At 48.7% G+C, this 14,403-nt stretch overlaps 1 protein-coding gene across 2 annotated transcripts in view; it reads left to right on the forward strand.

Moving 5' to 3' along the window:
• The first annotated feature begins 1,484 nt into the window (after positions 1-1,484).
• Positions 1,485-14,403, forward strand: part of ERMP1 (endoplasmic reticulum metallopeptidase 1) — a 46,988-nt gene continuing 34,069 nt past the window's right edge. For both annotated transcript variants that reach the window (XR_006966039.1, XM_047101227.1), the window contains exons 1-4: positions 1,485-1,857; positions 3,231-3,532; positions 8,265-8,392; positions 8,994-9,099. Coding sequence is in view for 1 of the 2 variants with exons in the window: in XM_047101227.1 (XP_046957183.1) it covers positions 1,526-1,857; positions 3,231-3,532; positions 8,265-8,392; positions 8,994-9,099 (868 nt within the window). In the remaining variant the exon portion in view is untranslated. The remainder of the gene's footprint in view (positions 1,858-3,230; positions 3,533-8,264; positions 8,393-8,993; positions 9,100-14,403) is intronic.

Raw genomic sequence — 14,403 nt, forward strand, 5'->3', positions numbered from 1 at the left:
CAAATAAATACGTGTGGAGTGACAACCATGGGCTAGGTACAGAGATAAGCCCCTGGGAACACAGTGATGAATAAGATATAGACGTTGTCTTTGGTCTCACGGACCTCATAGGCTAAAAAGGATCTTAGTGAAAATTATGCTGCTGTCGTAAAATTTCATTTTATGACTCAATCGAGAAATATTTATTGACTACTTCACGTCCTGCTTTGTGTTAAGAGGAGGGAATTCAAATGGTGAGCAAAACCAGACCTGATTCCTGCCTTCATGGAGCTCATAGTCTCATGAGGAAGATCTTAAGTAATTTACGTGCACATTTGGTATCAGGAGATGCTACAAATAGGGGAAACTGGCTTCATGAGATTAGATTTCTGCTTGCAGAAGTACCCCTTGAGCTGAGATGTGGAGGACAAATAAAAGGTAACTAGGCAAGGAGGGGAGGGAAGAATGCTCCAGGCAACTTAAATGACTCCTGAGAGGATCCTGTCGTACAAGGAAAGATGGTGAGCCGGAAAGACCGTGAAAGAGGGCTGTGTGGCTGGAGAGCTGGGAGTAAGGAGCACCGGGTTCCTGGTGGGCCTGAGTCCCGGCCGGGAGCAGACCCCGGGTGATGTACCTTCCCGGGCGGCCTCTAGGCTCACAGTCTTGCAACGGCGGCACCTCCCTGCTGGAGACACAGCTTTGAGGCGGAGGGGCTCCATGCATCAGCAGGCAGAGAGAAACCTAGATGGTCGGGAGCATCTGCAGGAAAACCAGGGCTCCGCCTCTTGGTGACATGGAGGGAGGAAGAGCTTTCCCCCAACCTTCCTTTCCAGAGCGCTACCCGTATTCAGCAGTGGAGCAGAATGCTGTTTTGGGGTCCCACTGAACTGGATGTAAGTTCTTCATCGGTTACCGGTAAGTTTCTCAGCTATTCAGTAGGAATAAAGCTTAGGAGGATCCAACGAGGTAAAGTACGAAAGCGCCAAGCACAGTGCTTGGCTCAGGGCAGATACTCAGCAAATAAGAGCCGTCATTTTTCTTCATCTGTTAAACGGAGACCGTGACAGTGCTGGTTGCCTGGCTTGGTCAGGAAGATGCGTGTTTGGATTGCGTATGTGGAAATGTTAGGCTGGGCCTCCGGGGCGCAGTCCTACTTCTAATTTTAAGAGCCAGGGGCTGACTTCTCCCAGCGCCCGTCCTCAGAACCCGCCCGGTGCACCGTGTGCATTCTCTGAAAAGCGACCTCTCGCTTTTTTCACGTTTCCAGGTTCCTGGGTAGCTTTCCGTTTGGGAACCTCCGTCCCCCACCAGGCAGAGCCGCCCTGCGGGAGCGGGCGCACCCGGCACGCCCACCCGGGGCCGCCCCGCCGCGGTGCCCGCCGGCGCTCGGCCCTCAGAGGCTGGGTCGCGGCCGGCCGGGCCAATCAGAATAAGTTTGGCCCTCTACAGTTTCCGTCCGCTCACTAGGAGGCGCTGCGGCGGCCGCGGCTGCTCCCGGGGCCGTCGCGGGCCGGAGCGGTGGGGCTGGGGGTGAAGGCTCGTGGCCATGGAGTGGGCTTCGGAGTCGGCGGCCGTGAGGCGGCACCGCGTCGGCGGGGAGCGCCGGGACGGCCCGGCGGCCGCGCCCCAGCCCGGGAGGGAGGCCCTGGCGCCGGAGCCGCCGGCGGACGCGGGCGGCGGCGGCGCGAGGACGCGGAAGCGGGGCGCGGGGGGCGACGCGAGCCGGGGCGCGGGGACCGGACTGTCCGAGGCGCGCGCCGCGCTGGGGCTGGCGCTCTACCTGCTCGCGCTGCGGGCGCTCGTGCAGCTCTCGCTGCAGCAGCTCGTGCTGCGCGGGGCCGCCGGGCGCCCCGGGGATTTCGACGCACGCCAAGCCAGGTACCCGCCGCTCCCGCCCGGCCCGCGCGTCTCCTCCGCCGCGGCCGCGGTTGGGTCCCGGGCTCCGCACCTGCGTGCGCCCGCCCCGCGGGACCGCCCGGGCTCGCCGGCGCCGCGCGGCCGCACGTGGGGCGGGGCGGGCCCCGGGCCCCGCGCGCCCCTCTGCCGGAGTCCCCGCGTGCGGGTCGCGGAGCTGGCGTGGCCCTCTGTGGATCCGGCGGTGCGGTCCGGAGTGGCCCGGGGGGCGGATTGCACCGGCCTGTTCGCCTCGGTTCTGCCGGGCGCGTGGAGGGTTGACAGTCGCCCCCCATCTTCTGGAGCAACTTCCACTTTTTAGTCGCCTTCCTGCATTCCGTATGAAATGGGGAGTGAAATTTGTGTGTTTAGACCGTTTGATAAATTCGGTTTGGGTGGGGAGGTGATAATGGGGATAACGCGGTGCTCTTAACTTCCGGAGGGTCACGGTCCTCACACCGTGGGGGGCTTCCGGAGGACTGCACCTTCAAAATTCTACCATTTCGGGGGTTCTCAGACTCTTGGAGCGTGTCCTTGGGCCCCTGGTGTGTAAGATTTGGTGGTTTTCTTTGCTTTTGTTTTAAATTCAAGAAGAGACCTTTAAAGGTATTGTAACCCTAAGTAGGTCAAAGCTCCTAAAATCACAAGCTAGCATAGTTTTCAGCAGCCTCGGTGTTTTAAAAACTTTGGAATACAAAGTGCTGGAAGCTTATTTTCTTAAAGACGTTCTGGAGCACACCTCCCCCACTCCCTTTTTGCCCACTTGGAATGTAGTGAAAAGATAACACGTTCTGTTTTGTTTTGTTTTGTTTGTTTTAGGGGTAGGGTTGGCTTGGGCCTGAATTGTTATTAGGCTCAGTATGCACACCGTGGAGAGGGCTGAGTCCATTCTCATCGATCGGAAGTTTGTTTTTGTTTTTGTTTTTGCTTATTTAACCTCTTGACTTCTTTGTCTTTGCTCATTGGTTTCCGCTACTTAGAATCAGTAACTCTCCAGGGCGAAGCTCAGTGAGGCCGGATTCTGTCTGTCCAGCCTGCAGCAGCCACACGTTTTGAGTCGAGTCCCTAGTCTTTGTATTGGTTTGATATGGGGATAGGAAGCATTTGGGAGCGGGGCGGATCGGGAAAACCGAAGGGAGGAACTCACAGAAGGCATAATAAACAGATGGAACTTTACAAGGGATTTTTCACAGGGTACCTGAAATAATAAAAGCCTTTTTGTATGTGAGAGGTCAAAGAACTGGCTTTTGCTGGGGGTGAGGGGGGGATGGGGGGTGGTCAGGAAAAGTTGCCTCGTGTTAAGCATTCATTTCAAGCCTGGCACGCCATGTCATCATCGTTCTTTTGGTTCCTTCCAGGGATTATCTTGAACACATCACATCCATTGGCCCCAGGACTACAGGAAGTCCAGAAAATGAGATTTTGACCGTCCATTACCTCTTGGAACAGATTAAACTGATTGAAGTTCAAAGCAGCAGCCTTCACAGGATTTCAGTAGATGTCCAACGGCCCACCGGCTCCTTTAGCATTGACTTCTTGGGAGGTTTTACAAGCTACTATGACAACATCACCAACGTCGTGGTAAAGCTGGAGCCCAGGGACGGGGCCCAGCATGCTGTCCTGGCTAACTGTCATTTTGACTCCGTGGCCAACTCCCCAGGTACGTACCTGACTTTCAGTCATTTTGGAGTTGGACTTGAGTACACCCAGAGAGCTTACCAACCCCCAAGCTGCTTGGGCAGTTGTAGGGCACCATTTTGGGGGGGGTTGTATTATTTTTTTGACAAACCTGTTTTTCACCGTGATGGAATTGAAGATAATTAGAATAGTATCATTTAGTTTAAGATCCAAACCTTCACTGTTCTCTCAAGTGCTTTCTTTCTCTCTTTCTTTCTTTCTTCCTTTCTTTCTCCCTTTCTTTCTTCCTTTCTTCCTTCCTTTCTTCCTTCTTTCCTTCCTTTCTTCCTTCCTTCCTTCCTTTCTTCCTTCCTTTCTTTCTTCCTTCCTTTCTTCCTTTCTTCCTCTTTCTTTCTTTCTTTCTTTCTTTCTTTCTTTCTTTCTCTTTCTGTCTTTCTCTTTCTGTCTTTCTTTCTGCCTTCCTTCCTTTCTTCCTTCCTTCCTTTCTTCCTTCCTTTCTTCCTTTCTTTCTTCCTTTCTTCCTTTCTTTCTTCCTTTCTTCCTCTTTCTTTCTTTCTTTCTTTCTTTCTTTCTTCCTTTCTTTCTCTTTCTGTCTTTCTTTCTCTTTCTGCCTGCCTTCCTCCCTCCCTTCCTTCCTTCCTTCCTTCCTTCCTTCCTTCCTTCCTTCCTTCCTTCCTTAGGGCCAGCAGCCCAGTGACTGTACAGGGAGTGTGTCACAGCTGCCTTGCCCAGTGACTGTACAGGGAGCAGATCACAGCTGCCTTGCCAGGGTGCAGGAGTGTGACCCTGAGTGCCGGGGTTAGGTTCTGCCGCGTCGGTGTTTACTCAGCTCCGTGGTGTAGGAGGCTGTGGCCATTTGGGATGAAGGAATAGGTTTCGCCTTCAAGGGAGGGAGGGCCTCCGGGGACAGCTCCCCTGGCAGAGTCTGTCACCCTGGAAAGTGAGGATTTGGGCCCACTGGGGATGCCATACTCTTAGAAGAGCTCATTGATCCACAAATCTTGCTCTGAAAATACTTTGGCACAATGGAATACTTGATGTTCAGGACGGTGCCTGACACGACAAAACATTTGTAGAATGAAGGAGAATTCTCTAAATTGAAGTTCCATTTTTTAAAATAAGATTCACAAGAGAAATGTGTGCAGTAGCTAGATTTGAAGTAGGGACAGATGGAAAATAGTAGCATTTTGCAGTGGAATCCTGGCACTTTAGAGATGGAGGAAGTGAGATAGTGGCTGGTGCTGTCCGGTTCAACCCTGTCTTTTGTCACAGGAATAAACTTAGCTGGTCACCACTGATCAGAGACAGAGGTGGCACCAGAGGCTGCGGTTCTGGCCAGCCAATTATTTGAGCTACACCTGAAAGGAAGGAGAGTATAGTTAAGTTCCTTTTGGCAAAATACCTAACCTCTTCTCTGCTCCATTTCTGATCTGCAAAATGGAGATTAATTCCTAATAATTGTTACTTGACTGTAATATTTCTGGATTGCTCGAACCCATAGCAGGCTCAAAGGAATATCCAGATATAAACGATAAAACACAAGGTACAAAAGTTATACAGAAGGTAGAATTTATTTGCTTGATGAAATGACTCACACTAGGGTTTCTTTAATCAGAAAGCTTGCCAACTGCATTTAGAAGGTAACGTGCTTTTTCGAGTGTCCGTGTATAGACATCTGCTTTATAAAGTCACAAATACCTTTGTGTGCGCTAGGGAAACCAGTAGTCCTTCGTGCCTGTTTCAGAGAAGCTGTAAAATCAGTGTCCCCCTACGCCCACTATTATAATGCTTAAATTCTTGGGTGGGACAGATTAACACCAGGGTTATTTAAGAGCATCATAAAAGAAAGATGTGTATACGAGTATCAGAAACATAGTGCCAGATGTTATAAATCACATACATGGAGTCCAGGAATGAAAGAATGGCAATTTTGTGGGTCATTGGAACCCATTTTTAATTAAAATTGTCTACAAATACCTAGCCGACAATCTCAAGGAAATTTCTGTTCATTGCAAATTGTTAAAGAATCCCTATGTTTCACTTAGTTCATCCATTGAAAGGATGTAGGTGATAGTCTATTTTGTGACTGTGCTTTTCAACTTTTTTTTTTTTTTTTTACACCCTTTCTTCTCACCAGCGTATCTGGAACTTAGGAACTGATACCAATTCGGAGTAATGTTACCCACAGAAAAGCCTTAAGTTTCTTCTTGGTTTTGCTGCACGGTCCAGGTTGTTGGTAGAAGAGACATGGAGTTATTTTAGTGGTGGTTTCAATTTCAGGGTTAATTCTAAGTGGAAAGGGATATTGACAAACCACCCAGCCTTTATAGATACTGTCCTCTAACTTGTCTTTGCTTTCTTAAAGGCATTTAACCCTTCTTTAGTCCTGTTCTCAGGTGCCAGAACCATTAAAATAAAGGAAGATAAGTGGACAGTTTAACTTTTTAATCAGCCCTATATATATTTCTTTCAATTTCTCACTCACTTTGAATAAAAAATTTAGGGGCGCCTGGGTGGCTCAGTCGGTTAAGCATCTGACTTCGGCTCAGGTCATGATCTCACGGTCCATGGGTTCGTGCCCTGCGTCGGGCTCTGTGCTGACAGCTCAGAGTCTGGAGCCTGTTTCAGATTCTGTGTCTCCCTCTTTCTCTGACCCTCCCTGTTCATGCTCTCTCTCTGTCTCAAAAATAAATAAATGCTAAAAAAAAAAAAAATTAAAAAAAAATTTATTGTTTGCTGTTTACATTAAAGTAACTCAGAGTGTCAAAGTGAAAAATCATGAATTTCACTTGGTTGTAGGAATGTGTTACTTCTTACTGATAGCTACCTATGCTTTCTGCTTGATGGTAATTAGATAATTATTACTTTGGTTCACTTTGATTCAAATGCAACCTGGTGATCACCACCAGGACAAGGACAGCTGATAAGTGGTTTCTCCTTGAGTAGGAATGGGTCTGGAATTGAACAGCCCCAAAATGAGCATTTTAGCCGGCTGCAGAGCCTTTCTTAAATTTGTAAAGAGAAGAAGGAACAATTAGCACTGGATTGGACCACATTTTCTTGTAATCCTCCCGACACACCTCAAATAAACGTCATTGGCCCTGCCCTCCAGACCGACCAGGAGGAAATTGTAGGGTAAATAACAGCTAGGGCTTACCGCCCAAGTCTTTCTTGCTCTGAAACCCACACTGAATTCTGTAGCACCCTGCCTCCCAATATGCACACCCAGAAATGCTTCTGCCTGGGTTATTACTATGTCTATTTACTTGGCTTACTCTTTAAACTTTTTATTATGGACAATTTCAAACATGTGCAAAACCAGAATTGTTTAACCTGAGCATACCTGTCAGCCGACTTCAAAGGTCCGGTCTAGTTTCTTTCCCCTCTGCAACCCCTGAGAATTTTGAAGCAGATCTCAGCTGTACTCAGTCCTCTGTATTTCAGTCTGCTCCCACCCAAAGATAGGATTCGTTTTGGGCATGCTCGTAACACCATGAATTATGTCACCTAAAAAGTAAAAACTTACCGAGAATTCCCCAATATCCTCAGATGTGTAGTCTAACTACCTCTTACAGTGCTTTTAAAAAATCAGGGTATTAAAGTCATCTTTATAATCATGTTTAATTAATATACGAAGTGTCTGAGTCAAGAAGAAGTGAAGTGCTTTGATGAGGTCCTCTGCAGATTTCTCAGCACGGGGACCAGGGTGGCTCTTCAGGTCATTGGTCTCCTCTCCTGTGTCTTACTAGATTTGATGTCGTCTCTGTACTTTTTCATCACATGATCCCCTTCATCACATAATCTTCACAAAATGCTCCGTCACCCACACCACCCGCTCTGTGAAAGTGGAGTGACGTGCAGCTTTGTGATCCTGGCAGGAAAAGAAGCAGGAGGGTCGTGGTGGTGCGGGAGATGATGGAGGAAGCCAGAAGAACCCCAGAAGTGAGAATATCCCAGAGGGCGTGGAGTGAGGACCAAGGGTGGACCAGATTGCCCGGGCTTGAGGGAGGAATGCGGGTTTTCAGTTAACTGAGATCCTGCGTGGTTGATGGTTCAACAGATAGGAGTCAAGTGACTGCTCTCGGCTGAGGACGGTTCTAGACCAGTCAGCAGGCCGACCGGATGAGGATCCCCGTCGTCATGGAGTGAGGCGGTGCGGGCCAGTGCCCTTGTCAGCTGGCAGTGACAGATGTGCTTGTGGTTTTGCAGCCAGTGTTGTGCTTTCTTTCTTTTTTTTTTTTTTAGTGTCTTGTTTATTTTTGAGAAAGAGAGAGAGAGCGCAAGTGGGGAAGGGAGAGAAAGGGACAGAGGATCTGCAGCAGGCTTTGTGCTGACGGCAACGAGCCCGATAAGGAGCTTGGGCTCGCCAGCCGTGAGGTCATGACCGGAGCTGGAGTCTGACACTCAACCAACTGAGCCAGCCAGGCGCCCCGTGGTGCTTTCTTGACGAGAAAACCGTTCCTAGCCATGACGGATCACACCATAAAAGTTTTAAAATCTGAGAAGCGGGGCTCCGGGCGGCTCAGCGGGTTGAGCGTCCGACTCTTGATTTCGGCTCAGGTCATGACACCAGGGTCGTGGGACTGAGCCCCGCGTCGGGCTCCTCGCTGATCACGGAGCCTGCTTAAGATTCTGTCTCTCCTTCACCCTCTGTCCCTCTCCCTTGCTCTTGGCACGCTCTCTCTCAAATAAAAAATAAATGTAAAACAACCAACCTTCAGTCTGAGAAGCAAATCTTTCTTTCTGATTTGAAGGTGCCAGCGATGATGCAGTGAGCTGCTCAGTGATGCTGGAAGTGCTCCGTGTCTTGTCGACATCTTCAGAAGCCCTGCGTCACGCTGTCATATTTCTCTTTAATGGTGCTGAGGAAAACGTCTTGCAAGTGAGAGTTTACTCTCTTCAATACTAGACCTGAACAACGATGACGACCGTAGCTCGCGCTTAGGCGTTTCGCTCATGCTTTTGAGTAGCATCGTAAGACGATGTGCAGAAGAAATACCGTCCGTGGCGGTGCTGTAAAAACCCCGCAGCCGCCGTGTACACGGGTTCAGTACTCGCACACTCACGTCATCTTGTCAGCGTTTGAGTCCTGCAAGGGCTTTGTGATGGCGTAATTAGACATGTCAGGTTTTCGGTGACCCTGGGGCGTCAGAGAGGTTTCGAGGCAGGCACACAGCATGCGGATTGTCCTTTCTCTTCTGTTGGTTTGCCCGGCCTCACACTTACTGCGGGCATTGTTTGGCACCGCTCACGGAAGTCAGGCTGCCTTCGGCGATGGTGACTTTCCACTCAGCAAGCTGCACGCGGCCAGTGTGCGTAGAGACACAGATCAGTGTCTTCAGGTCCTGCCTTTGAAAAAAACGATGATTTTCCTCTTCTTCCCCTTATCAACGTAGACCTTCTGTCTTTAAAATAAACCAAAGAAAGACTTTGATAATTTAAGATTGTTTCACCTACCTCTGTTTTATTTCCTTCTTATTCAGGCCAGTCATGGTTTCATAACTCAGCACCCTTGGGCCAGCCTGATTCGTGCATTTATTAACCTGGAGGCAGCGGGCGTGGGAGGGAAAGAGCTTGTGTTCCAAACAGGTACGTGAGCCGTATTTTACATTTTAATGCAGTTGCGTCGTGTGCTTTAATGCAGTTCTCATATTTGTGGAAGTGGAAGTTCTTCAAACATAAGGAATTTCCCTAATGAAATGAATGTTCTTTTTGGAGCATGAGGTAGTCTGTGTTTGTCTTCGTTGGGAGGTTTTAACAAGGTGGTATGACCAGCCCCTGACACCCACACTGCGCTAATCACACGTCACGTGTGTTCAAAGCCTCGTATGTTTGTCATGTCACTTAATCCTCAAAGCAGCCTGAGGGAGAAGTACGGTCGTTACCGTCATTTTGCAGATGGGAAAACCAAGGCAGGAGACATGTCAGGCGGCCCGGGGTTTCACAGCTGGGAGCAAGCACAGCGGGGTTGGACATGGGTGGTCCTGACCCGTGTTCTTAACCACCAACCAGATTGTCATGTAGGCGGTGGACTTACCTGTATCCATTATGGATGATTATGATATAAGTAATATTAAACGACAGTCATTTCCTGAATTGAAATGAGGAAAAGGGCTTTAAATTTATCTTTGAGTTAATTTGAACGTGACAGAATTCAGTAATACTTTAGCCAGAGAAATGTTTTTAATTTCTAAAGGATAACAAGATTATAAATTACAAGGAGAACATCCATTAAGTTAGTATCATCTGTCATCTTTTTTTTTTTTTTTTTTTTGAGAGAGCACGCAGGGGAGGGGCAGAGAGAGAGAGGAGAGAGGGAAAAAGAATCCCCAGCAGGCTCCACGCTGCCAGCACAGAGCCCAGTTCAGGACTTGAACTCACAAACGTGAGATCATGACCTGAGCCAAAGTCAAGAGTCACGCTTAACCCGACTGAACCACCCAGGCACCCCTGTCATTTTCTTTGTCTTTAAAAAAAAATTTTGTTTTTAATCTTTATTTCAGAGAGAGAGAGGGAGGGGCAGAGAGAAAGGGAGACACAGAATCTGAAGCAGGCTCCAGGCTCTGAGGGGTCAGCATAGAGCCTGATGTAGGGCTTGAACTCACAAACTGCGAGATCATGACCTTAGCCAAAGTCGGACGCTTAACCGACTGAGCCATCCAGGCGCCCCAGCCCCTGTCATCTTTCGTAACAGAGTTCAAAGCTCTGGGCTTCCTAAAATCTGATCTGGGAAGTTTCCTGCCATTTCCCCTCTGTGTTAGGAATTTGGATAGTGCATTGTAGCTGGACAGACGGCATCTGGTGGGCGTTCTACAATGAGGAGTCTGAGACGGGCCAGGAAAAGTGAGTAAGCAGATGGAGAACTCGGTTTTTAGTGCCCTCTACACACATGGTATTGGTTAAGATGCGCTGAGTGCCGAGTACGTCTTTATATACAAGCTAAACAGAACCGTATTTTAATATTCTCCAACCAACTTATCTTAGACTTTCACTGTTTAAAATGGTTGTATGTTTTAGGCCAGCTAACCTCTGAGAATCTCAAGGTCACGAGATGAGGAGCAAAGCGCTCCTTTCTTTCTGACTCAGACCTTCCTGTGTGTTCTCACGCCTCAGCTGACTACTGAGAAGGAGCTGGTCTTAGTATCCGTAGGGCTCAGCAGATGCCACACTCTTACCCGGCCCCTCTAGTTCTGGGACTCAGTCAGGATAGGAGGACTACTTGTAACAACCACCAGGTCAAAAAGCAGCAAGAGAAGATTCCGTAAGCAGAGCTGACGTCGTGTCTGTCCTCCGGCGAAAATGTCAGGGCCCTGCACGGACAGGAGCGCGTCTTCGTATGCTCCCCCCCCCCCCCCCCCGGAAGTGTGCTGCGTGTCACATGCTCAGCCGTTGTCCCAGCACGCTGGCCCTGTACTCCCGGGACCCAAATCACAGCCGGTCTTAAGGTTGGGTCTGTACCGTTCCTGAATGTATGCTGTGCGTCTGTATAAAAATATATTTTATCCATATGTAGTCCAGAGAGGTTAAAACACCTCTACCTAGGGCAGGTTAGATCTAGAGCAAAGTTAATTCCTTCATTTCCGTGTATCGAGTACTCAGTTTTACTAGGTGTGACTAGCCTATAGTCGGTGTTCTGTTTAGTAAATGTAGATAGCTTTACATAAAAATTGCACAATTGCATGCATTTTAGATGTATTGTCTGGAAAGAGTCAAACAAACTGCCCTCAGAGTCACTGCCGGCTGGGGGGTGTCGCCTGGTGGAGCAGGGGTGGTGTCACTGGAGCAGAGGATTGGGCTAAATGTGAAAATTCTGACCTCTCTGTTGCTTCACGAATTTAGAACCAGAATGTCATTACTGCTTTACTTCTACTCCTTACAGTTTTGTGTACTGTTTATGTTTTTTGCATTGCATATAATTACTTTAACAATAGGCAAAGAACAGACTTGTTACCAGTTAGCAGTATGCAGTTGATGCTCAAACCTTGAACCGCACAGGGGTTAGGGGCACTGACCCCTTGCGTGGTTGAAAATCTGCGTGTAACTCTGGGCTCCCCGAAAGCTAACTAGTGCAGTCTCCTGCAGACCGGAAGCCTAACTGATCAGACAGTCGGTTTGTGTTGTGTGTGTTGTATATTCTCGCAATAAAGCGAGCTAGAGAAAGTGTGGTTGAGAAAATACATTTACAGCATTGCACGTGTTCATTGAAGAAAATCTGCATAGAAGTGGGCCCAGTTCAGAGCCGTATTGTTGGAGGACTGACTGTGCATGCAGTTCATGTGCTTCACTCGTGCGGAAAGAAAATCCTCACACTTGAAAAGTAATGTTTTCCGGAGGGGCGTCCTGCAGGAGGTTTGGAGAGAGTATTTCCCTCCTGTCTCCGAGTTTCTAGGCCGCGTTTCCCTCCAGGTTTGGGGGCTGATCCTGGTGGCTGCAGCGCACACACGCCGGCTCTCTGGGCTCTGACGTTCAGTGCCTTTCTCCGTGTCTCACCCGCGGGTGCCGCCGCCCGGAGCGAGTCAGCCTCGCCTCCACCTTGACCAGAAGAGGGGAAGGCCTCCAGGATTTGGAGTTCCGCTGGGCTCCTTAAACAGGCACAGGTCCTGTCCTGGGAACTTCTTGCTTAAACCCACGTATTCTCTCTGGTGCTCCATTGTCCCCTCAGAGATTCATTCGGGGTTTTTAGTGACTAGACTGGAATAATCATTACTACCTAATTGTTTTTAAAGGGCCAGACTGCATGAAGGAATGACTTAGCTTATCAGATTAGTGATTTATATCATGACTCAGTAAGGCTGACTTAATAATTCTGAAGGTGTTATAAAATGCATAGATTAAACCAGTTAATATCTGTGCCCTGTGAGAAATTCAGATACTACCAACCTCGAGTAGAAGAAAGCCCAAAAGCCAAGGGGTCACAGACTCCTTTTTTTCTCTGGCGAACAATACCATGCCCTGTGACTCTACTACCCCCAGATACCCGGTAATTCACCCACTAATGGTAAGATTCAGTGGTTTCTAGATCTGTGCACAGAGTTGAGTGCTCATCACTGCAGTCCATTTTAGAATCTCCTTCTTGCCCCAAAGAGAGACCCCGTGCTCTCTCAGTCCACCTTCTTTCAGTTCGTGTGCTATTTTCTAAGGTTCAACCGTGTTGTAGCACGTGGGGGTACTTCGTTCTTTTTTATGGCTGAATTACGCCCATTGTATAGACTGGTGGATTTCGTTGATCCGTTTGTCAGTTGATGGACATCTGGATTGATTGTACTTCTAGGCTATCGTGGATAATGCTGCTGTGAACATTTGTGTGTAAGTCAGTGTGTAGGACCTACATCTTCCTTTCTTACGGGGGGATGCCCGGGGCTGAAATTCCCGGTTCGTATGGTAAATTAATGTTTAACTTTTAAAGAAACTGCCTGAGTAAGTAGTGAAGCTTTTATTTCAGAAGAAATGTAAATTCAGATAACAATAAGACTTTTTAAAATTTTATTGAGTTATTTGGAATTTTTTGAATTTTAGATTTGCAAAAAGCAGGGAGGCTACTGCCCAGCGCTGATGAATGTAGAGAAACAGGTGGTTGCGTACAGTGCCGGGGGAGCGTGGATCGATGCGGTTTGGGGCACTTTGGCCGTAGCGACTGCTTGAAAACACGTGTGGACGCTTCCGTCCGACACATCCACTTGTAGGACTTGATCGTGGAGAAGTAAGTACACATACGCACGCAGATCTGAGTCCTGCGGAGTCTTCTGGGCTTTTAAGAAGACTGAAGAATTGAGAACCCTTTCCAGGTCCACACGTGGGAGACTGCTTGTATTAATGGTGACCTCACATTTTCCCCTCTTCCATCGTTCATTTTTCCCTCCCTGTGAGATCATTTCCATCTGCACTCGACACGCCTTTCCTCTCTTCTTCGGGAAACCACTTTGACCTCCCTCACCCCCAGACCACTGCTCATTTCTCTCTTCTCATCTAGTGCAAACTCCTTCAGGAGTGGAATTCTTTGTCCTGCTGGGCTCCCGGAACGCCCAGCACAGGCTCTAGTCAGACGACTGCGTTCAGATCCCCCCGGAGCACACGCCCTCGGCGAGCCACCTCGAACAAGTCACACGGTGCTCCGTGCTTTAGTCCCTCATCTGTAAAGTTGGGGTGGTGTTAGCGCCCGCTCGTCAAGAGTCTTCACCACCGCGTGAAATCCTCAGCTCCGGAATCTCTCCTCTGAGGGCTCCCTTTGCCTTGTTTGTACTTTGGGGAGTGTCTCACCCAGGAGCTGACTGACTTGCCCATCTGTCTTCCTTTTTACACCAGAACTTGACCTGGCAGCCTCAGCAGGTGATCAGTGAGAAGCCGGAGCGGGGCTGGAGCTCTCTAAGCGGGTGAAGGCCGGGTAGTGGATATTTAAAACTGTAAATTTCTTTCCTGCTGACAGGTCTTACATTTTTTACAGGTTTTTTTTCCTAATGTTTATTCATTTTTGAGGGACAGAGACAGAGCACGAGTGGGGTTGGAGAAGAGAGAGAGGGAGACACAGAATCTGAACAGGCTCCAGGCTCTGAGCTGCCAGGACGTAGCCCGACGTGGGGCTTGAACTCACGAACCACGGGATCGTGACCTGAGCCAGAGTCAGAACTTTGACTGAGCCACCCGGGTGCCCCTACAAGTATTTTTTATGGCACAATGCAGAAGATGAACTTGACATCTTAAGCGTCTTTGTCTTATATCGAGAAAGAAAAGCATGCGGCTCTGCGTGTTTAGCCTGAGGGGTTTTTATAAACTGAATATAATCCTGTGACCAGAACCCACATCAAGACTAAGAGTATTGCCCGTACTCTAGAAGCCTCCCCTGTGACCTTTCCCAGCCTTTCCTCCCAGCACGGTTACTGCTATCCTGACTTCTGT

The sequence above is a fragment of the Lynx rufus genome, unplaced genomic scaffold (assembly GCF_022079265.1).
Source record: "Lynx rufus isolate CCGP_SWC_20201006 ecotype Redwood Valley unplaced genomic scaffold, mLynRuf1.p SCAF_10, whole genome shotgun sequence".
NCBI classification, from domain to species: Eukaryota; Metazoa; Chordata; class Mammalia; order Carnivora; family Felidae; genus Lynx; species Lynx rufus.